Raw genomic sequence first — 23,926 nt, 5'->3', positions numbered from 1 at the left:
CTCCTTCAATCCATTCCCAGACTTCGTCCGTTTTTGGTGTCCCACTGGCAGGATGTGACCAACTAAAGAGGTCAACCAGGCACACCAAGTGGGCAGCTGAGTGCCCGTTGTCTTACTGTGCAAAACAGCAGGAGAGACAAATTGCCAGTGGGACTCTTCAGGAGAGTGAGGTGGCCTTTGTCAAAAGAAAACAACATCCTCGCCATGGCTGCTCTCCAGTGAAAAACTGTGTTTCAAAGAAAGTGGATTGACAAGCTACATCTTTGTATTAAGAACATGTTGTCAGTTACACCTGTAATGGGAGCATTTCCCATTTTGAAGATGATCACATTTACAGATAAATCGCATTTCATAATTCCATGGGCCCAGGATTTAACTGGGCTACATATGGAATTCAATTATCTATGATCTGTCTGCTCCCCTCCCTGCACCTTCCCTCCTCCCCTGTCCAGCCCCAGTCCACTGACAGAAAATACCCAGAGCGTACAGTTGGAAGAACTGACACAATGATTTCTAAAGACTCCTGGGAAGTTTCCTGAGCTCCAACTTACTAAGCGAGCATGTGAGACACCCAAACCGTGGCGCTGCGTGCTGCGTTTCTACCTGGAAAGTGATAACAAAATGCTCTCTGGCAAAATCATGCAGTTCCTTCCCTGTGGTTCTCCCCAAATTTCTTGGCACAGCTTCACATACACACTGACTAGTGAGACAATCCATTAAAAAGTTGAGAAAGATTCCTCTTGGGAGTGGGGTCAGGTCAAGAGAAAAAACTGGATCCTGGGGGTTAAAAAAAATCAATCTTTCCCATCACGTATCTTCATTCCACGGAGCACAGAGAATTGGAGACCTCGCGTTCTGCTGTGCAGATTATCAGACTGGTTTGTGCTGGTGATTCCAATATGGTGATGGTCTGATGACAGTGGGGAGATACCTGCCTTGCCCTGTAAACAGGGCTGGTCTGGAGCTGAACTGACAGGTAATACTCAAAAGTTGAGTTAAAATAATCAGGAATACTTCAAATCCAGGAGGAGAGAGCAAAAGCACACATTCTCCTACCTCCTTTGGCTTTTTCATGATTGAAATAAATTACATATTTGCTCTCTGATAGGGACTTCCAGGTCAAGCCTTTTCATTTCCAAGTTGTAACAGCAAGATTATCACATGTTTAAAAACATTACCCTGGTCACATCAGGTCCTCACGGTTCACAGAAAAGTGAATTTTTTTAATTGACAGCACAGTTCTGTTATTTAGAGCATTACTCCCCATTGCCAAGGATATGGCCATTTACTGCTGACCCTAAGTTGCAGAATGGGCCGTTATATGTACCCTACCATGGCTTATGGCACCTTGAAAACATTTCATTTTTAAAGTACAGACCATTAACCTAAGTGAGTATATAAACCTGAGGAGAAATCAATGCATCCACTTTGACCTCAGCAAACATCATTCTCACTGCAGCTATTCGTATTCTGGCTGCCATCCTTCCCATGTATGTTCAGCAGTTTCTAAACTCTAAGCCCATTATCAAACCCACCGTTCCTGAACTCTTCAGGTTATTCACTGTCAAGATGCAAATCCACTTACCAATAAGGGTTCTTCACCTTAAGCAGTACAGCCCTATCCTTGACCTACTTTTTACCTCCTTACTCTTATGTGTGTAATATAAGCCAAATGCAAGTGTGTGTGCTTAGTACATACACAAACACAGCATGGAATTAAAATGAAAAACTCAGAACACTCAGCTCACCATGTAACAGTTAATAAAGCAGTCACTTTCTACAAATTGTGCACATAATATACAGAAGTGTTCGCCTTTCTCTGTTTTTTCAAGAAAATGGACGATAACATTGAGACAATCCCTTTGTACAGTTAGTGATCTCTGAATAACGATTCCAACTCTTGTTTTTTTAATAAGGCAAAGAGATAGAGCAATAGAGTTTTAGATTTAACCAAGATGGCGGAGTAGAAGGACGTGCTCTCACTCCCTCTTGCGAGAGCACCAGAATCACAACTGGCTGCTGGACAATCATTGACAGGAAGACACTGGACTTCAACAAGAAGGATACCCCACGTCCAAGGACAGAGGAGAAGCCACAGTGAGACGGTAGGAGGGGCGCAATCAGAGTAAAATCAAATCCCATAACTGCTGGGTGGGTGACTCACAGACTGGCGAGCACTTATACCACAGAAGTCCACCCACTGGAGTGAAGGTTCTGAGCCCCACGTCAGGCTTCCCAACCTGGGGGTCCGGCAACGGGAGGAGGAATTCATAGAGAATCAGACTTTGAAGCCTAGTGGGAATTGATTGCAGGACTTCGACAGGACTGGGGGAAACAGAGACCCCACTCTTGGAGGGCGCACACAAAATAGTGTGTGCATCGGGACCCAGGGGAAGGAGCAGTGACCCTGGGGGAGACTGAACCAGACATAACTGCTGGTGTTGGGGGGTCTCCTGCAGAGGCGGGGGCTGGCTCTGTTTCACCGTGGGGACAAGGACACTGGCAGCGGAGGTTCTGGGAAGTACTCCTTGGCGTGAGCCCTCCCAGAGTCTGCCATTAGCCCCACCAAAGAGCCTGGGTAGGCTCCAGTGTTGGGTTGCCTCAGGCAAAACAACCAACAGGGAGGGAACCCAGCCCCACCCAGCAACAGTCAAGTGGATTAAAGTTTTACGGAGCTCTGACCACCACAGCAACAGTCAGCTCTACCCACCTCCAGAGCCTCCCATCAAGCCTCTTAGATAGCCTCAACCACCAGAGGGCAGACAGCAGAAGCAAGAAAAACTACAGTCCTGCAGCCTGTGGAACAGAAACCACATTTACAGAAAGATAGACAAGATGAAAAGGCAGAGGGCTATATACCAGATGAAGGAACAAGAAAAAACCCCAGAAAAACAACTAAATGAAGTGGAGATAGGCAACCTTCCAGAAAAAGAATTCAGAATAATGATAGTGAAGATGATCCAGGACCTTGGAATAAGAATGGAGGCAAAGATTGAGAAGATGCAAGAAATGATTAACAAAGACCTAGAAAAATTAAAGAACAAAGAAACAGAGATGACCAATACAATAACTGAAATGAAAACTACACTAGAAGGAATCAATAGTAGAATAACTGAGGCAGAAGAACGGATAAGTGACCTGGAAGACAGAATGGTGGAATTCACTGCTGCGGAACAGACTAAAGAAAAAAGAATGAAAAGAAATGAAGACAGCCTAAGAGACCTCTGGGACAACATTAAACACAACAACATTCGCATTATAGGGGTCCCAGAAGGAGAAGAGAGAGAGAAAGGACCAGAGAAAATATTTGAAGAGATTATAGTCGAAAACTTCCCTAACATGGGAAAGGAAATAGCCACCCAAGTCCAGGAAGCGCAGAGAGTCCCATACAGGATAAACCCAAGGAGAAGCACGCCGAGACACATAGTAATCAAAGTGGCAAAAATGAAAGACAAAGAAAAATTATTGAAAGCAGCAAGGGAAAAACGACAAATAACATACAAGGGAACTCCCATAAGGTTAACAGCTGATTTCTCAGCAGAAACTCTACAAGCCAGAAGGGAGTGGCATGATATACTTAAAGTGATGAAAGGGAAGAACCTACAACCAAGATTACTCTACCCAGCAAGGATCTCATTTAGATTTGATGGAGAAATCAAAAGCTTTACAGACAAGCAAAAGCTAAGAGAATTCAGCACCACCAAACCAGCTCTACAACAAATGTTAAAGGAACTTCTCTAAGTGGGAAACACAAGAAAAGAAAAGGACCTACAAAAACAAACCCAAAACAATTAAGAAAATGGTCATAGCAACATACATATCAATAATTACCTTAAACGTGAATGGATTAAATGCTCCAACCAAAAGACACAGGCTTGCTGAATGGATACAAAAACAAGACCCATATATATGCTGTCTACAAGAGACCCACTTTAGACCTAGGGACACATACAGACTGAAAGTGAGGGGATGGAAAAAGATATTCCATGCAAATGGAAATCAAAAGAAAGCTGGAGTAGCTATACTCATATCAGATAAAATAGACTTTAAAATAAAGAATGTTATAAGAGACAAGGAAGGACACTACATAATGATCAAGGGATCAATCCAAGAAGAAGATATAACAATTATAAATATATATGCACCCAACATAGGAGCACCTCAATACATAAGGCAACTGCTAACAGCTATAAAAGAGGAAATTGACAGTAACACAATAGTAGTGGGGGACTTTAACACCTCACTTACACCAATGGACAGATCATCCAAAATGAAAATAAATAAGGAAACAGAAGCTTTAAATGACACAATAGACCAGATAGATTTAATTGATATTTATAGGACATTCCATCCAAAAACAGCAGATTACACGTTCTTCTCAAGTGCGCACGGAACATTCTCCAGGATAGATCACATCTTGGGTCACAAATCAAGCCTCAGTAAATTTATGAAAATTGAAATCATATCAAGCAACTTTTCTGACCACAACGCTATGAGATTAGAAATGAATTACAGGCGAAAAAATGTAAAAAACACAAACACATGGAGGCTAAACAATACGTTACTAAATAACCAACAGATCACTGAAGAAATCAAAGAGGAAATCAAAAAATACCTAGAGACAAATGACAATGAAAACACGACAACCCAAAACCCATGGGATGCAGCAAAAGCAGTTCTAAGAGGGAAGGTTATAGCTATACAAGCCTACCTAAAGAAACAAGAAAAATCTCAAGTAAATAATCTAACCTTACACCTAAAGAAACTAGAGAAAGAAGAACAAACAAAACCCAAAGTTAGCAGAAGGAAAGAAATCATAAAGATCAGAGTGGAAATAAGTGAAATAGAAACAAAGAAAACAATAGCAAAGATCAATAAAACTAAAAGCTGGTTCTTTGAGAAGATAAACAAAATTGATAAGCCATTAGCCAGACTCATCAAGAAAAAGAGGGAGAGGACTCAAATCAATAAAATCAGAAATAAAAAAGGAGAAGTTACAACAGACACTGCAGAAATACAAAGCATCCTAAGAGACTACTACAAGCAACTTTATGCCAATAAAATGGACAACCTGGAAGAAATGGACAAATTCTTAGAAAGGTATAACCTTCCAAGACTGAACCAGGAAGAAGCAGAAAATATGAACAGACCAATCACAAGTAATGAAATTGAAACTGTGATTAAAACTCTTCCAACAAACAAAAGTCCAGGACCAGATGGCTTCACAGGTGAATTCTATCAAACATTTAGAGAAGAGCTAACACCTATCCTTCTCAAACTCTTCCAAAAAATTGCAGAGGAAGGAACACTCCCAAACTCATGCTATGAGGCCACCATCACCCTGATACCAAAACCAGACAAAGACAGTACAAAAAAAGAAAATGACAGACCAATATCACTGATGAATATAGATGCAAAAATCCTCAACAAAATACTAGCAAACAGAATCCAACAACACATTAAAAGGATCATACACCATGATCAAGTGGGATTTATCCCAGGGATGCAAGGATTCTTCAATATATGCAAATCAATCAGTGTGATACACCATATTAACAAATTGAAGAATAAAAACCATATGATCATCTCAATAGATGCAGAAAAAGCTTTTGACAAAACTCAACACCCATTTATGATAAAAACTCTCCAGAAAGTGGGCATAGAGGGAACCTACCTCAACATAATAAAGGCCATATATGACAAACCCACAGCAAACATCATTCTCAATGGTGAAAAACTGAAAGCATTTCCTCTAAGATCAGGAATGAGACAAGGATGTCCACTCTCACCACTATTATTCAACATAGTTCTGGAAGTCCTAGCCACGGCAATCAGAGAAGAAAAAGAAATAAAAGGAATACAAATTGGAAAAGAAGAAGTAAAACTGTCACTGTTTGCAGATGACATGATACTATACATAGAGAATCCTAAAACTGCCACCAGAAAACTGCTACAGCTAATTAATTAATATGGTAAAGTTGCAGGACACAAAATTAATGCACAGAAATCTCTTGCATTCCTATACACTAATGATGAAAAATCTGAAAGAGAAATTATGGAAACACTCCCATTTACCATTGCAACAAAAAGAATAAAATACCTAGGAATAAACCTACCTAGGGAGACAAAAGACCTGTATGCAGAAAACTATAAGACACTGATGAAAGAAATTAAAGATGATACCAACAGATGGAGAGATATACCATGTTCTTGGATTGGAAGAATCAACATTGTGAAAATGACTATACTACCCAAAGCAATCTACAGATTCAATGCAATCCCTATCAAATTACCAATGGCATTTTTTATGGAGCTAGAACAAATCATCTTAAAATTTGTATGGAGACACAAAAGACCCCGAATAGCCAAAGCAGTCTTGAGGGGAAAAAACAGAGCTGGAGGAATCAGACTCCCTGACTTCAGACTATACTACAAAGCTACAGTAATCAAGACAATATGGTACTGGCACAAAAACAGAAACATAGATCAATGGAACATGATAGAAAGCCCAGAGATAAACCCACGCACCTATGGTCAACTAATCTATGACAAAGGAGGCAAGGCTATACAATGGAGAAAAGACAGTCTCTTCAATAAGTGGCACTGGGAAAACTGGACAGCTACATGTAAAAGAATGAAATTAGAATACTCCCTAACACCATACACAAAAATAAACTCAAAATGGATTAGAGACCTAAATGTAAGACTGGACACTATAAAACTCTTAGAGGAAAACATAGGAAGAACACTCTTTGACATAAATCACAGCAAGATCTTTTTTGATCCACCTCCTAGAGTAATGGAAATAAAAACAAAAATAAACAAATGTGACCTAATGAAACTTCAAAGCTTTTGCACAGCAAAGGAAACCATAAACAAGACGAAAAGACAACCCTCAGAATGGGAGAAAATATTTGCAAACGAATCAACGGACAAAGGATTAATCTCCAAAATATATAAACAGCTCATTCAGCTCAATATTAAACAAACACCCCAATCCAAAAATGGGCAGAAGACCTAAATAGACATTTCTCCAAAGAAGACGTACAGACGGCCACGAAGCACATGAAAAGATGCTCAACATCACTAATTATTAGAGAAATGCAAATCAAAACTACAATGAGGTATCACCTCACACCAGTTAGAATGGGCATCATCAGAAAATCTACAAACAACAAATGCTGGAGAGGGTGTGGAGAAAAGGGAACCCTCTTGCACTGTTGGTGGGAATGTAAATTGACACAGCCACTATGGAGAACAATATGGAGGTTCCTTAAAAAACTAAAAATAGAATTACCATATGACTCAGCAATCCCACTACTGGGCATATACCCAGAGAAAACCGTAATTCAAAAAGACACATGCACCCGAATGTTCATTGCAGCACTATTTACAATAGCCAGGTCATGGAAGCAACCTAAATGCCCATCAACAGACGAATGGATAAAGAAGTTGTGGTACATATATACAATGCAATATTACTCAGCCATAAAAAGGAACAAAATTGAGTCATTTGTTGAGACGTGGATGGATCTAGAGACTGTCATACAGAGTGAAGTAAGTCAGAAAGAGAAAAACAAATATCGTATATTAACGCATGTATGTGGAACCTAGAAAAATGGTACAGATGAGCCGGTTTGCAGGGCAGAAGTTGAGACACAGATGTAGAGAACAGACATACGGACACCAAGGGGGGAAAACCGTGGTGGGGTGGGGATGGTGGTGTGCTGAATTGGGCGATTGGGATTGACTTGTATACACTGATGTGTATAAAATTGATGACTAATAAGAACCTGCAGTATAAACAAACAAAACAACTAATACTAAACTTTCATTGGGTTATTTGTATGGAAATATGTTAATATCAATGTTTCAGACATTACATGAAATTTCTAAAAATCTTATATGTTCTGGTATAATGTTATAAGTCATAATCCTAGTTATTACTTTAAAATGTATATCTCAGAAATAACTAATTTTCTTGTCAACTGCATTATTATGAACTTTCATCCAATCTTTAACCGTGGTCATTTTTAAGTCTTTTGTCATTTACAGACAGTTCTCGGTGTACTCTGATGCTTTTGTAAATATGTTCCTATAAAAGGGTTTCATCTTCAGGAAATTCATGGAAAAGACTCTGACAAGTACAGGTTTCTGGTACCGGACTGTACTGCTGAACTGAATGAATAAGCATTTTCAGAACTCTAATGAAAAACTGATGAGCTCATAAAAGTGCTAACAAAAGATCAAGATGAAAAAAAAAATTAATTACATGGGACTGAGTGAACTGATGAGGATGAGTATAATTTTTGTGACTTTCTGTTTGAATTTAAAAAAAGAAAAAATCCCACAAGGACTCAGAGGCAAAGAATATACAAATCAATTTTCACTGCAAAGTAAAGGAGCTGTTACAGTGGAGGATTACTGGACTGAATGTCAATATTATGACATAGTATGAGTGTGTTTCATGTTTGGTAATTGCAATCATTGTTGATTTTGTTGTGGTCATCCATGTACAATGCTTGGTGTCAGTCTATTTATCTCTTGTAAAAATAAAATACAGTGTGTGTGAAAAAAAAAAAAAAGAAATAGAGTTTTAAAAGTCAAACAGTACTATATGGCTTATTTGCAAAAACTGAAGCCCTTTTCCCTACTTATCCCCACTCCCTTTTAGCATTTCTTCTGGTATTTACTTCCACATCATAAATAGCATGTTTACACTGCCTCTCCTTGATTTTTCAATTGCAGACATTATTTCTTGGCTTCTACTATAAAAGACTAGGATTTACCCATTTTATACTATACCTTCCCTTATCCTCTCAATATTACCATTTTTGGTTAATCAATACTCAGTGTTTGCACGCTGAGGACCATGCACGTGGTATTCCCTGAGACACATGCATTATATTATTGCATTTCGTGCCTGCATAACAATTGTTTTTAGTGAGGTAAATAGCTGCATTGTTTTTCCATTTGCTTAGTTTTCTGTATACTGATCAATAATTTATGCCAAACTCTCTAAGACAATCTAAGATTCCTCTCAGTACAAACATATTAGGAAATCTCAGATGGAGACAAGATGGAGTAAAAGGACTTGAGCTCACCTCTTCTTACAAAAACACCAAAATCACAACTAACTGCTGAACAAACATCAACAACAAAAAAACCCCCCCAGAACTTACCTAAAAAGATACCCTACATTCAAACACAAAGAAGCCACAAGAAGACATTAGGAGGAGCGCAATCACAATAAAATCAAATCCCATACCCACCAGGTTGGTGACCCACAAACTGGGAAATAATTATACCACAGAAGTTCTCTGACAAGAGTGAAAACTCTGAGCCCCACATCAGGCTCTCCAGCCTGGGGGTCTGGCAGTGGGAGGAGGAGCCCCCAGAGAATCTGGCTTTGAAGGCCAGTGGGGTTTGATCACAGGAATTCCCCAGGACTGGGGGAAACAGAAACTCCACCCTTGGAGGGTACACACAAGGTCTCGTGCATACCAGGACCCAGGGGAAAAAGCAGTGACCTCACAGGAGACTGGGCCAGACCTACCTGCTAGCACTGGAGGGTTTCCTGCAGAGGTAGGGTGCAGCTATGGCTCACCGTGGGGACAAAGACACTGGCGGCGATAGTTCTAGTGAGTACTCATTGGTGTGAGCCCACCAGGAGGCCGCCATTTTCTCACCAAGACCTGGCCCCACCCAGCAGCCTGTAGGCTCCAGTGCTGGGACACCTCAGGCCAAACAACCAACAGGGTGGGAACACAGCCCCAACCATCAGCAGACAGGCTGCTTAAAGTCTTCCTAAGCACACAGCTTCCTGCTAAACACACTGCTTGACAGAGCCCTGCCCACCAAAGGGACAGGACCCAGCTCCAACCACCAGCGGGCAGGAACCAGTTCCTCCCACCAGGAAGCCTGCACAGCCTCTTAGAACAGGGGGCAGACAGCAGAAGCAAGAAGAACTACAACCCTGCAGCCTGCAGAACAGAAACCACAATCGCAGAAAGACAAAATGAGACAGCAGAGGAATATGTCCCAGATGAAGGAACAAGATAAAACCCCAGGAAGAACAACTAAATGAAGCGGAGATAGGCAATCTATCTGAAAGAATTCAGAGTAATGATAGTAAAGATGATTGAAGATCTCAGAAAAAGAATAGAGGCACAGATCTAAATGTTTAACAAAGACCTATGAAAACTAAAGAACAAACAAACAGTGATGAGCAGTGTAATAACTGAAATGAAAAATATACTACAAGGAATCAATAGCAGAATAACTGAGGCTGAAAAATGGATAAGTGAGCTGGAAAACAGAATGGTGGAAATGACTGCCACAGAACAGAATAAAGACAAAAAATGAAAAGAAATGAGGACAGTCTAAGAGACCTCTGGGGACAACATTAAATGCACCAATATTCAAATTATAGGGGTCCCAGAAGGAAAAGAGAGAGAGAAAGACCTGAAAAAATATTTGAAGAGATAATAACTGAAAACTTCCCTAACATGGGAAAGGAAACAGTCACCCAAGTCCAGAAAGTGCAGAGAGTTCCAGGCAGGATAAATCCAAGGAGGAACACACTGAGACAAACAGTAATCAAACTGACAAAAATCAAAGACAAAAAATATTAAAAGCAACAAGGGAAAAGCAACAAATTACAAGGGAATTCCCATAAAGTTATCAGCTGATAACTCAGCAGAAACTCTGCAGGCCAGAAGGGAGTGGTGTGATATATTTAAAGTGATGAAAGGGAAAAACCTACAACCAACATTACTCTACCCAGCAAGGCTCTCATTCAGATTTGACAGAGAAATCAAAAGCTTTACAGACAAGCAAAAGCTAAGAGAATTCAGCACCACCAGATCAGCTTTGCAACCAATTCTAAAGGAACTTCTCTAGGCAGAAAAGAAAAGGCCACAACTAGAAACAAGAAAATTACGGATGGAAAACCTCACCAGTAAAGGCAAATATAAAGGCAGGAAATCATTCGCACACAAATATGATATCAAAACTAGCAATTGTGAGAAAAGGAGAGCACAAATGCAGGATACTGGAAATGCATTTGAAATTAAAAGACCAGAAACTTAAAACAATCTTGTTTATATATAGACTGTTTTATCAAAACCTCATGGAATATCTACAATAGATACACAAAAAAAGAAAAAGCAGTCCAAACACAACACTAAAGTTAGCCACCAAATCACAAGAGAACAGAAGAGGTAGGGAAGAAAAAAAGACTTTCAAAAACAAATCCAAAACAATTAACAAAATGGCAGTAAGAACATTCATATTGATAAAATTACCTTAAATGTAAATGGATTAAATGCTCCAACCAGAAGATACAGACTGGCTGAATGGATACAAAAACAAGACCTGTGTATATGCTGTCTACAAGAGACCCACTTCAGATCTAGGGAGGCATGCAGGCTGAAAGTGAGGGGATGGAAAAAGGTATTCCATGCAAATGGAAATCAAAAGAAAGCTGGAGTAGCAATACTCATATCAGACAAAATAGACTTTAAAATAAAGACTGTCACAAGACAAAGTAGAACACTACATAATGATCAAGGGATCAATCCAAGAAGATATAACGATTGTAAATGTATCTGCACCCAACATAGGAGCACCTCAGTATATAAGGCAAATACTAACAGACATAAAAGGAGAAATCGACAGTAACACAATAATAGTGGGGGACTGTAACACCCCACTTTCATCCATGGACAGATCATCCAGACAGAAAATCAATAAAGAAACACATGCCTTAAATGACACATTAGACCACATGGACTTAATTGATATTTATACAACATTCCATCCAAAAGCAGCAGAATACACATTCTTTTCAAGGGCACATGGAACATTCTCCAGGATAGATCACATCTTGGGCTCAAATCAAGCCTCAGTAAATTTAAAATTGAAATCATATCAAGCATATTTTTTGACCACAATGCTATGAGATTAGAAATCAACTACAAGAAAAACACTAAAAAACACAAACACGTGGAGGCTAAACAATATGCTACTAAACAACCAATGGATCACTGAAGAAATCAAAGAGGAAATTAAAATATACCTAGAGACAAATGAAAATGAAAGCATGACGGTCCAAAACCTACAGGGTGCAGCAACAACAGTTCTAAGAGAAGTTTACAGCAATACAATCTTACCTCAGGAAACAGGAAAAATCACAAACAACCTACCCTTACACCTAAAGCAACTAAAGAAGAACAAACAAAACCAAAAGTTAGTAGAAGGAAAGACATCATAAAGACCAGAGCAGAAATAAATGAAATAGAGAGGAAGAAAACAATAGCAAAGATCAATGACACTAAAAGTTGGTTCTTTGAAAAGGTAAACAAAGTTGATAAACCTTTAGCGAGACTCATCAAGAAAAAAAGGGAGAGGGCTCAAATCAATAAAATTATAAATGAAAAAGAAGTTACAACAGACACCACAGAAATACAAAGGATCATAAGAGACTACCTACAAGCAACTATATGCCAATAAAATGGACAACATAGAAGAAATGGACAAATTCTTAGAAAGATACAACCTTCCAAGACTGAACCAGGAAAAAACAGAAAATATGAACAGACCAATTACAAGTACTGAAATTGACACTGATTAAAAAAACTTCCAAAAAAAAAAAAAAAAAACTCCAGGACCAGATGGCTGCATGGGCAAATTCTATCAAACATTTAGAGAAGAGTTAACATCTATCCTTCTGAAACTATTCCAAAATATTGCAGAGGAAGGAACACTGCCAAACTCATTCTGTGAGGCCACCATCACCTTGATACTGAAACCAGACAAAGATACCACACACAAAAAGAAAAGTACAGGCCAATATCATGATGAACCCAGATGCAAAAATCCTCAACAAAATACTAACAAACCAAATCCAGCAATACATTAAAAGGATCATACACCATGATCAAGTGGGATTTATCCCAGGGATGTAAGGATTTTTCAATATCTGCAAATCAATCAGTGTGATACACCACATCAACAAATTGAAGAATAAAAACCATATGATCATCTCAAGAGATGCAGAAAAAACTTCTGACAAAATTTGACACCCATGTATGATAAAAACTCTCCACAAAGTGGGCATAGAGGGAACTTAACATAATAAAGGCAATATATGAGAAACCTACAGCAAACATCACACTCAATGGTAAAAAGCTGAAAGCATTTCCTCTAAGATCAGGAACAAGACAAGGATGTCCACTCTTGCCACTTTTATTCAACATAGTTTTGGAAGTGTTAGCCATGGCAATCAGAGAAGAAAAAGAAATAAGAGGAAGCCAAATCGGAAAAGAAGAAGTAAAACTGTCACTGTTTGCAGATGACATGATACTATACATAGAAAATCCTAAAGATGCTACCAGAAAACTACTAGAGCTCATCAATGAATCTGGTAAAGTTGCAGGATACAAAATTAATACACAGAAATCTGTTGCATTTCTATACATTAACAACAAAAGATCAGAAAGAGAAAGTAAAGAAACAACCCCATTTACCATCGCATCAAAAAGAATAAAACACCTAGGAATAAACCTACCTGAGGAGGCAAAAAAACCTGTACTCCTAAAACTATTGATATAAGATGCTGATGAAAGAAATTGAAAATGACACAAACAGAAGGAAAGATATACCATGTTCTTGGACTGGAAGAATCAATATTGTCAAAATGACTATACTACCCAATGCAGTCTACAGATTCAATGAAATCCCTATCAAATTACCAATGGCATTTTTCACAGAACTAGAACAAAAAATCTTAAAATTTGTATGGAAGCACAAAAGACTCCGAATAGCCAAAGCAATCTTCAGAGAAAAATGGAGCTGGAGGAATCAGGCTCCCTGACTTCAGACTATACTACAAAGCTACAGTCATTAAAACAGTATGGTACCGGCACAAAGATAAATATAGATCAATGGAAAAGGACAGAAAGCCCAGGAATAAACCCACACACTTATAGTTAATTACTCTATGACAAAGGAGGCAAGAATATACAATGGAGAAAAGAGTCTCTTCAATAAGTGGTGCTGGGAAAACTGGACAGCTACATGTAAAAGAATGAAACTAGAACAGTGTTTAACACCATACACAAAAATAAACTCAAAATGGATTAAAGACCTAAATGTAAGGCCAGATACTATAAAAACTCTTAAACAGAAACATAGGCAGAGCACTCTGACATAAATTGCAGCACTATCTTTTTTGACCCACCTCCTAGAGTTATGAAAATAAAACCAAAAATAAACAAATGGGACCTAATGAAACTTCAAAGCTTTTGAACAGCAAAGGAAACCATGAACAAAACAAAAAGACAACCCACAGAATGGGAGAAAATATTTGCAAATGATGTGACCAACAAAGGATTACTCTCCAAAATTTACAAACAGCTCATGCGGCTCAATATCAAAAAAAAAACAAACAACCCAATCAAAAAAATGGGCAGAAGATCTAAATACATATTTCTCCAAAGAAGACATACAGATGGTCAAGAGGCACATGAAAAGATGCTCAACATTGCTAATTATTAGAGAAATGCAAATCAAAACTACAATGAGGTATCACCTCACACCGGTCAGAATGGCCATCATCAAAAAGTCTACAAACAATAAATGCTGGAGAGGGTGTGGAGAAAAGGGAACCCTCCTACACTGTTGGTGAGAATGTAAATTGGTACAGTCTCTATGGAGAACAATATGGAGGTTCCTTAAAAAACTAAAAAATAGAGCTACCATATGAACCAGCAATCCCACTCCCGGGCATATATCTGATGAAAAACATGGTTGGAAAGGATATATGCACCCCAATGTTCACTGCAGCGCTATTTACAACAGCCAAGCCGTGGGAGCAACCTAAATGTCCATCAACAGATGAATGGATAAAGAAGATGTAGTACATATATACAATGGAATATTACTCGGCCATTAAAAAGAATGAAATAATGCCATTTGCAGTGACATGGATGGTAAGTGAAATAAGTCAAACAGAGAAAGACAAATATCGGATGATATCACTTATATGTGGAATCCAAAAAAATGACACAAATGAAATTATTTGCAAAACAGAAAAACTCACAGACTTAGAGAATGAATTTATGGTTACCAGGGGGGAAGGGTGTGGGGGAGGGATAGATTAGGAGTTTGGGATTGACATGTACCCACTGCCATATTCAAAATAGATAACCAACAAGGATCTACTGTCCAGCACAGGGAGCTCTGCTCAATGTTCTGTAAAAACCTAAATGGGAAAAGAATTTGAAAAAGAATAGATACATGTATATGTATAACTGAATCACTTTGCTGTACACCTGAAACTAACACAACATTGTTAATCAACTATACTCCAATATAAAATAAAAAATTTTAAGAAGTAATATATCCTTCAAAGATAAAAAAATTCTAATTAAATATAGATTTAAAATATTAAAAAAAAATATTAGGAAATCTCTCATTTCCACTATTTCTGGAAACCTCCTACCTGGAGCCCTCCAAGTTCTGGTCCACCCTGGACTGGCTGCTGCCTTGTCCTGCTACATGGTTGTCATCTCCTCCCCCATCACCCTGGGCATTGCTTTGCCTGTTTCCCCTGTTAGATTCCGTTTCCTGGATCCCATCTTCTTTCTTGAGTTTGATTTACACTCCCATTTTGGGGAAGCAATCCTTTAGTAGCTTCCTGAGAAAAGGTGCTTGGGAGGTAAATTTTCTGGGACTCTGCGTAACTGAAAACATCTTTATTCCACCTTCACAGTTAATTGGAAATTAGACTGGGTGTAGGCCTCCCAGTTTCCAGTGTTGCTTTTGAGGAGTCCATCACCATTTTGATTCCTGATCATTTGTAACCTGTTTTTACCTCTCTGAAAGCGTGGAGGATGTTCTCTTTCTCCCTTCTGTTCTGAAATTTCTGTGGATCTTTTTTATTTCATTGTTCTAGGCACCCAATGGAATCTATTAATCAGGAAACTCTCATGTCCTTTGCTTCTAGGAAACAGTCTTTCACAATTTCTCAATTTTATCTATGTTCCTACTTCTTTCTATCCATTGCCTTAATTATTCTACTTTCTTGAAGATTTCCTCTACTTTGTCTTCTAACCTTCTTACTAAAGGATTTAAAAAATTCCTGCTGCCATTTTTTAATTAAAAATTTTTGGAATGTTCTTCTTTTAAAATGGCATCCTATTCTAATTTAGTGGCTCCCCTATCTTCTCATACCCTTCTGAGGATATTGATGAGTGTTTTATAGTTTTTTCCTGCTCTGAGTACTGCCTTTATTTCTCCAAGTTCCTTTTCCATTTGCTTTTTTTGTGTCTTTGTCTTTCATGTTAAGAGATGTTCGTCAAATGTCCGGAGATCCTTGGATATCCACTCATATAATTTAACAGTGGGTCCCCAAAAGCCTGTTGGAAGATCCATGAGCAGCAGTAACCTTCATTGTGTGGTGATCAGGTAGGGAACCAGATTTTATGCTGGAAAAGCCCCAAACATGAGTAACTGTAGGTACCTACTCTTGGGTCTTTCTGTTTCCTCAGAGAGGAATATTCTAATCTCCGGCTGGGGCTGCGGGCTGGGAGGGGGTAGGTTCTAAGCCTGATGGCTAAGAATTCCAAGGCCTTCTCAGAGCCTCACTGCTTAGTGGGCCCTGTGTTCTGTAAGGCACCCCTTACCCCCTTTTTCAGCTGTGGCTAGTGTCCCCAGTTCCAGCACTTCTCTGGTTCACCCTCTCTTTACAGTAAACCTCCCACCTTCTGTGGGGGGTGGAGGAGAAGTGGAAACTTGGTGGCATGGGCTGGAGAAGGGATTTGGAGTCTAATTTCTCCTGTGACACACCTTCAAACAATTCTCTTTTCTTTTTCAGCCATACTCCTGCCATCGGAGGTATCTGGTGTCTCAAATTCCTCAGCCTTTCTTGGGGGTCCACGGCACAAATCCTCACAGACACTTCGCAGAGTAGGGAACACAGAAACCTCATCAGTGTATGAGTGAGAACTGATCAGGCTGTGCTGTGGCAACAAACCACCCCAAATCCCCAAGGCTTAAAACAACAAAGGTTGCTTCCTCTCTCACACTACATGTCCACAGGGGCAGGAGAGAGCCCGGCTCATCACGGTCACTTGGGACCCATACGGACAGAGGCTCTGCCATCCTGTGACACCGCCATCTTAACCTGAGGCTTCAGGGGAAGAAGGTGCTCTGAGCTGCTCCTGCCTAGAAGCAACATCACATTTCACTGCTCCCATTTCACTGGCCTTGTCTTGCTCCTAGGGGATGAGGAGGTGCAGTGCAGTCATCCCTGGGCTTGAAAGCAGAGGACAACTGGCAATATGGGGGAGGGGCACTAATGTCTACCACAGCCAGTCACCACTATGGTGTCCCAGAATTTTGTTGTTCTCATCTGCTGCTGTTTCCTCTGTCTCCTGGTGATTGTGGCTTTACGTATTTTTATCATTTTACTGTCATTTTAGTGTAGTTTTTTTCGAATTTTGTTTTATTTATTTATTTTTAAACAGCAGGTTCTTATTAGTTGTCTATTTTATACATACTAGTGTATGTATGTTTAGTGTAGCTTTAAGAGGGACCAGTGATAAAGACCAATTCAAACCGTACAACACACCACTCCAAGTACCCAAAACCCTCCCATCACGCTGTGTGCTTGCTCCCATCCATCTCTCTGATTCCACCCCCGCTCTGTTCTCTACCCAGGGTGAGTTTGTTGCCTAAAGAGAGACGGGTAGGCTGCGGAACTTTTCAGAACTGGTCATTCATTAACAATACTTTTCAAGAAGGGGGCTGGGGGGTAGTTTTCAAACATATATCTAGAAAAGAGCCTTTACTAGAAGCAAAGCATTTATAAGTACTTTTTTCAGAAAACAATTATATTCACTCACTGCTGAGCATCTAGTCTACGTTCAATAAGTCCTTGCTAACGAGCAATCCTATTTTCGCATTCTGTAGGATTCACTTGCAAACAGATGCCAGTTTCCTCCAAGTATGAGAAAAATGCTAAAGTTCCGAGTGAATTAAAAGTAGTGTTTAGAGCAGATTTAGCTATCAGCAGATATCTCTGGCAAGTAGTAGTACAGGTGGTTTTTATTTCCATCTATTTGCATCACTGTAGTTTCTGATGTTGCTATTTTGAGAACGTGCTGCTTCTGTAACAAGAATTCCAGCGCCCCTTTTCCAGGCCTGTTGACCAAAACCACAGTGGGAGAGCCCCCTTCAACGAAACCACACCTGTGGTTTAGGTCTAGGTCTCTAATTAGCTAGGTCTCTAATCCATAGAGCTAACACGGGGAAACTACCCAGATGATACTTGTCCTTTAAATCAGTGGTTCTTAATTTTTTACATACTCAAGAATCACAGGGAGAATTTACAAAACAAAAACAAACAAGGAAAACAAACCCAATTAACAAAACCCCAGATCACTGGACCCCATCTTAGGTATTCTGGTTTGGAAAAGAAAGGTAGTAATTTGTATTTTTAACAAGTACCTTCCAGAAAGACTTCAGGCCACATGGCTTTTAATAGTGCTTTTCCATTTTCTACAACAGTATACATGGAATGAGCATTCAGTAAATATTTTTTGATGCTGAGGTAGGAATCCACAGAATGTATGCATTTCCCCCCATGATACCATCAAAGAGGTAGCAAATGAAGGTCTTTCCTGTAAATGTGGCATGACAGATGAAATGTAACCCACAAATTCAAATGGCTTAAAGACAACTGGTGGAATATTTTAAAGCACAGGTTTTGGGGTTTGCTTTGTATTAACTATTCATAACCCAGAAAGCCCTACTAACCAATTTCTTAGTGTCAAGTTGAATTTCTGACTGGATGGGTTTCTAATGCATCACCCAATATTCTGGAATCAATTCTACCTCCTGAATGAAACATCTTGCAAGAGGGTTAAGCTGTTTTCCTAGTTCAAACGGATAAAAGCAAGCCCCCAGCCCTAGTGGAGGCTGGGTGATGGGTTCATCGTGAGGCTGCAGGGACCAGGTAGTTAAGCCGGTAGTTTCATGGAGCTGGTGCAGGTGAGAGAACTGAAGGAAGAGGCCAGCATCTGGACCAAATGCTCCTGCATCTTTTTCTCGGATGGCTTTCCAAGTTTCTAAAAAGGATGTAGAACCCGGCCTCTTGACAGCTCCCTACTTTTAAAAACCTGCTCCATTTCCACTACATTTGCAAAATACTTGCTGCACGCCATCCCTCCAAGCAAGAAGGAACCTGGAGACAGCGGGAGGTCACCGAGAATTCTGCACATGAGCGCACCTATTTTTAACTGTTTGACTGTGAAGGCTGGAAAGCAGAGGGAGACACCAAGCATGCTAAACTAACTGACCCAATGCCGCCCCCTGGCTGGGAGGATGCAGATCCCTTCCCAACCTTGCCTTAAAGGTGCCCGCGATTTAATCAGCTAACAGCCAATGCTGACTTGTTACTAAAAGAGCAGGCGAATGATACCTTTCTGACCTGCATAGCCCTTTACCTATTTAAGTAAAATGAACAAACAGCTTCCAATAATTGCTTCTCACTCCAAAAGATATACCGAGAAATAGGCTGGCGCAATAATAAAATGCAGAATTAAATGAAATGGAATTTAACCTCTTGACCCTTCTTTTACCCCAAGCTCGCATTTTAAATGAAAGTGCTTAAAAATTATTCAAGAGAATGGAAAAGTGAGAGTCAGAGGAGAAAGAGAATCTTTAGAGCCAGGTAGTGGGGGTAAAGGTTAGCCTTCTTGATTTATTTTGAATAGACTGTGACACTCAAGCTTGCTGAGTTATCAAATTTCTTAGGTATTTCAAAAACGGAAAATAAAATGCAGACAGGGCAGCAATAGCTTTCTGTAGCTCTTCACAAGAAAGTATATTTCAGTTCAAAAACATGTCTTTTGTGAGGTGAGGACACTCTGGCACCACCAGAGATGAAAACTAAGCCCTTCCTGAAAGTCACAGTGAAAAAACTGCAGACACCCCCGGAAAGGGCCCAGAAGGATTTCCTTGATTTCCTCCAAAGAGGCCACACTATCCATCCCAAACTTTTAAGGGGTTGCTTTAAGGCAGTGGTTCTCAAATTGTGGTCCTGGGACCAGCAGCATTAACATCACCTGGGAACTTATTAGCGACAACGTTGAGTTTCACCTGAGCCCCGAGATCCTGGAAAACAGCAAAGGTTAAGGGCTCCCCTCCCTTCGTTTTGTGTTCTGGAAATGGCTTAGGCAAAGAACCTACCTTCCCATAAGACTTGAGTAGCTCACAGGTGCCCTCTTGTTTACCTATGACAAGGCCAGACACAGACCCTCCAAATTTACATTCTTTGCCTGACAAATGGTTAGTTGAACTGCTGATTAATCAAGACAAAATGCTTATTAACCAGCCTTTGATTAAGCTCCTCGCTTTCTTCCAGGTCCCTGAACTTTGGCCAGCTTACCACCCCTACTCAACAGCTCCTCCTGGGAATAGGCTGGTGTCAGGTTAAAACACTCTATCATGGGCAATGCGTTTAAGCCATGCTTCATCCCACTTCCTCACACCTTGTTCTTCCAAGCCTTGTTTACTCCTCCCTCCAAAAGAACCCCCTTTGTGCCTAACTCTAGAGACGCTTGCAGATCTTACAGAGGTTCTGCTACTGCAACAGTCCCCCTTCCCCTGTTACAATGGGACCTTTCCCCTTTGCAATAATCCTTTCCAATAAAGTCTCTCCTTAATCCAGACTTGTTTTTTATTTGACGTTAGAAATACAAATTCTCAGGCCCCGCCCCATACCTTCTAAGTGGGAAACTAGGGGATGGGAAGCGGTGCGCCTGGAAATCAATTTCTGAACAAGTGCTCCAGGAACAGTTTGAGAACCACTGATTTACGGCAACCTCTCAACACTTAACTCCCTCCCACCTGTGTTTCACTCAGGGGCGCTTAAGCACAAGCTGTTTCTGAGCATCCCCACAGATCGTTTCTCTCATCAAGTCATTTCCCAAAGACAAATGAGGCCACCGAGCGCCCGTCTCCCCTCCTGGCCGCGCGTGGAGCTGAGCGGGCCTGAACCCGCACACACTTACATCTCCATCCACCGGCCTCTGGTCGTCACAATCCCTGGTGGGACTAATGTCCTGGCGCATGACCCAGATGGGCTCTTTGGGCTCGTCGGGGGTATAAGGCGAACGTATGGTCCTGGTTTTCACCTCCTCGATGGCCTCCTTGATGTCCTTGATGGCCAGCGAGATGGCATCCCTCTTCTCCTTGCTGTACCGCTGCACCGCCTCGCCGCCAGCCGCCCTCTGCTGCCCCACCGGCGCCTGCAGCCCGGGGCTGTACGGGCGGCCCCCGCCCGGGGTGGGGGCGCGCTCCAGGTCCTGCTCGGCCTCGGGCATGTCCTCGGCCGCCTTGTCGAGGCTCTGCGAGCTCATGCTCTGCTTGACCTCCGCCACGATCTGGTCAATGTCCTCTTCCTGCTCGTAGCTGTCCATGCGCGGGTAGGGCGCGAACTCAGCCTCCTTCTCGGGGCTGTCGGACTCGCCGTCGGAGCGCTCGTCGTAGTGGTGCAGCCGCGCGCCCAGGGCCTCCTGGCGGTAGGCGGCCGCCTCGTCTCGCTCCTGCTCGTACAGCCGCAGGCCGTCGCGCGCGTCCAGCTCGGGTGCGTCCCCGATTTCCTCGTACACGTGCTCCTGGAGGCCCCCGTAGTCGGCGTAGGGCTCGGCATAGGGCTCGTCCTCGCCGCGGTGGAAGAGCCGGTGCGTGTAGACGTAGCCCGAGTAGGCAGCGTTCATGGCCTCCTCGTGCTCCAGCGAGTGGAAGTGCAAGTGGTTGGGCAGCGCGCGGCGGTGCGTGGCCTCGGCGTGCTCGGCCTCCGCCTGCTCCGTGTACTCCTCGGCCTCGGGCCGGTACTGCACTGCGTACGCGCTCTCGTCCTCGGGGTCCTGCGCGCGCTCGGCGTCGTAGCCGTCGCGCGCCGCGGCGATCACGTCGCCCTCGGCCGTGTCCGTGTGGTTGTGGAAGCCGCTCTCCGTGCTGGCGGAGCGCGCCAGGCACTCCCCGCGCTCCTCCTCCTCCGGCTGCGGCTGTTGCTGCCCGGGCTGGGCGCGGAGGTCCTCGACGGCGCGCCCGCGCGGGGGGCGGCCCGCATAGTGCTGCTGCAGCTCCTCCTCCACCTCCGGGTGCTCCAGGTCGGCCTCCACCGACTCGTTCACCTCCCCGCCTGCCGCCTCGTCCGTCACCTCCACCTCCGCGGCCCCCTCCAAGTGGTTCATGGTGGGCGTCGGGGACGGCTGGGAGAGAGGCTGGGCCGGCTCACCGCGCTCTCATTCTGCTCCACCCGGCTGGAAGAACAAGAAGGGGGAGGGGCTATTACGTGGTTCAGACTGTAGTCGGGAGCTGAGTACCAAGATAACCATAAAGACAGCTGTTATTGATCCCATCTGAATCTCGGTCAGTTAAAAAGTGATTGCAAATTTAAGCTCAGTCTGAGAGCACATAGTTCATCTTCTTCGTAGCACGTGTCGTAATTTGTAATTACGTATCTCCTTGTGTAATTGCTTACTGGCTTTCTCCCTTCCCCACCCCTCAGACTGAGAGCCTCTTGAGCCTTTAGTTCCCTACCACGCTTACTATTCAGGTTCTGTTTCTGATGCATATGAATAGAGAGTACTACCAAATTGAATGAGACAACTGACACATTTTCCATTCTGCTAAGGGATAAATCTAAGTTATACTAGAAACGATTTTTAAAATAAGTTTCAAGGGAAAAAAATAATCTTGGAATGTTTTGAATCCATTGCTGTCAACACAAATTCGCAGCCATTCTGAGGGAGGCTATCAACCATCAATGGGTTCTCGTCCTGGCATTGCTGGCTCTGTTGCCTCTGGTTAAGTGGCTCAATTTTCCGGACCTCCACCATGAGACTGGACTCATTTCCTACAGCAGGATGTTAACAGCTATTACCTAGACAAGAAAAGACTCCGTGGTCAAATAAGTCTGGGAAATGCTGACTTCGAGTTGACTTTTCATTGTGAATATTCAAGGGGAGGAAGATACAGGATGCTGGGTTCACAAACTTGTTTGACTGGGAAACACTTTTTTCCTACAGGCCAGTGTTCTGACAAATGCATTAAAGAAATACAGACTAGCTAATTTCTAATACTCACTTCCCTCATACACCCTGGATCTAAAATTCTTTGATTCTATGAATTAGCATTATAGCTGATATTGGATAACACGCTTATTTCATTAAAATATGGCTAGGTCTCTTTCCATATTTTCAGAGGGACTTGCAGCTAGAGAGATAGCTTTGGTTTCAACCTCTCTCAATTCTTCTTATCACAAAATAGCTTTATAGCATAATCTGTGTACAGTGTATGGAAATAAACACAAAGGATGTAAAGAACAGCAAAAACAGGCAGGATCCCTATGATTTCAAGACATTTATGGTAAATAGGTTCAACATGTGTAAACTTTTAGGGACTTCCCTGGTGGTCCAGTGGGTAAGACTCTGAGCTCCCAATGCAGGGGGCCTGGTTTCGATCCCTGGTCGGGGAACTAGATCCCACATGCATGCCACAACTAAGGAGCCCACATGCCGCAACTAAAAAGATCTCGCATGCTGCAACTAAAGATCCCGTGTGCCGCAACTAAGACCCGGCACGACCTAAATAAATAAAATAAATATTTTTTAAAAATGTGTAAAGTTTTCTCATAGTGTTCTTTTGGAGAGCTCATCTTACAAATGGACAAAAGTGGGAAGTGAACTCTTTAATGTAATAGCAGAAAGCTCCAGGAGGACCAGGAACGTCTGATGGACTCTCTAATGTTTTGATGCATTATATTCTACTCAACTGCCACCACAATGAAAGTAATTTCCTTCAGGCACTATGACAGTCCCAGTAGTAAAGGAGGCCATTTTGGAGCTAC

At 41.7% G+C, this 23,926-nt stretch overlaps 1 protein-coding gene across 2 annotated transcripts in view; it reads right to left on the bottom strand.

Annotated features, from left to right (window-relative positions):
• APBA1 (amyloid beta precursor protein binding family A member 1) overlaps positions 1–22,284 on the bottom strand; it is a 79,304-nt gene extending 57,020 nt beyond the window's left edge. For both annotated transcript variants that reach the window (XM_061201207.1, XM_061201206.1), the window contains exon 1: positions 21,081–22,284. In XM_061201207.1, coding sequence (XP_061057190.1) covers positions 21,081–22,268 — 1,188 coding nt within the window. In that variant the 5' untranslated portion in view covers positions 22,269–22,284. The remainder of the gene's footprint in view (positions 1–21,080) is intronic.
• Positions 22,285–23,926: the final 1,642 nt, after the last annotated feature.

Source organism: Eubalaena glacialis, chromosome 9, assembly GCF_028564815.1.
Source record: "Eubalaena glacialis isolate mEubGla1 chromosome 9, mEubGla1.1.hap2.+ XY, whole genome shotgun sequence".
Lineage (NCBI taxonomy): Eukaryota > Metazoa > Chordata > Mammalia > Artiodactyla > Balaenidae > Eubalaena > Eubalaena glacialis.
The sequence above is the reverse complement of the archived record's forward strand: the minus strand, read 5'-3'. Positions and strand labels throughout refer to the sequence as shown.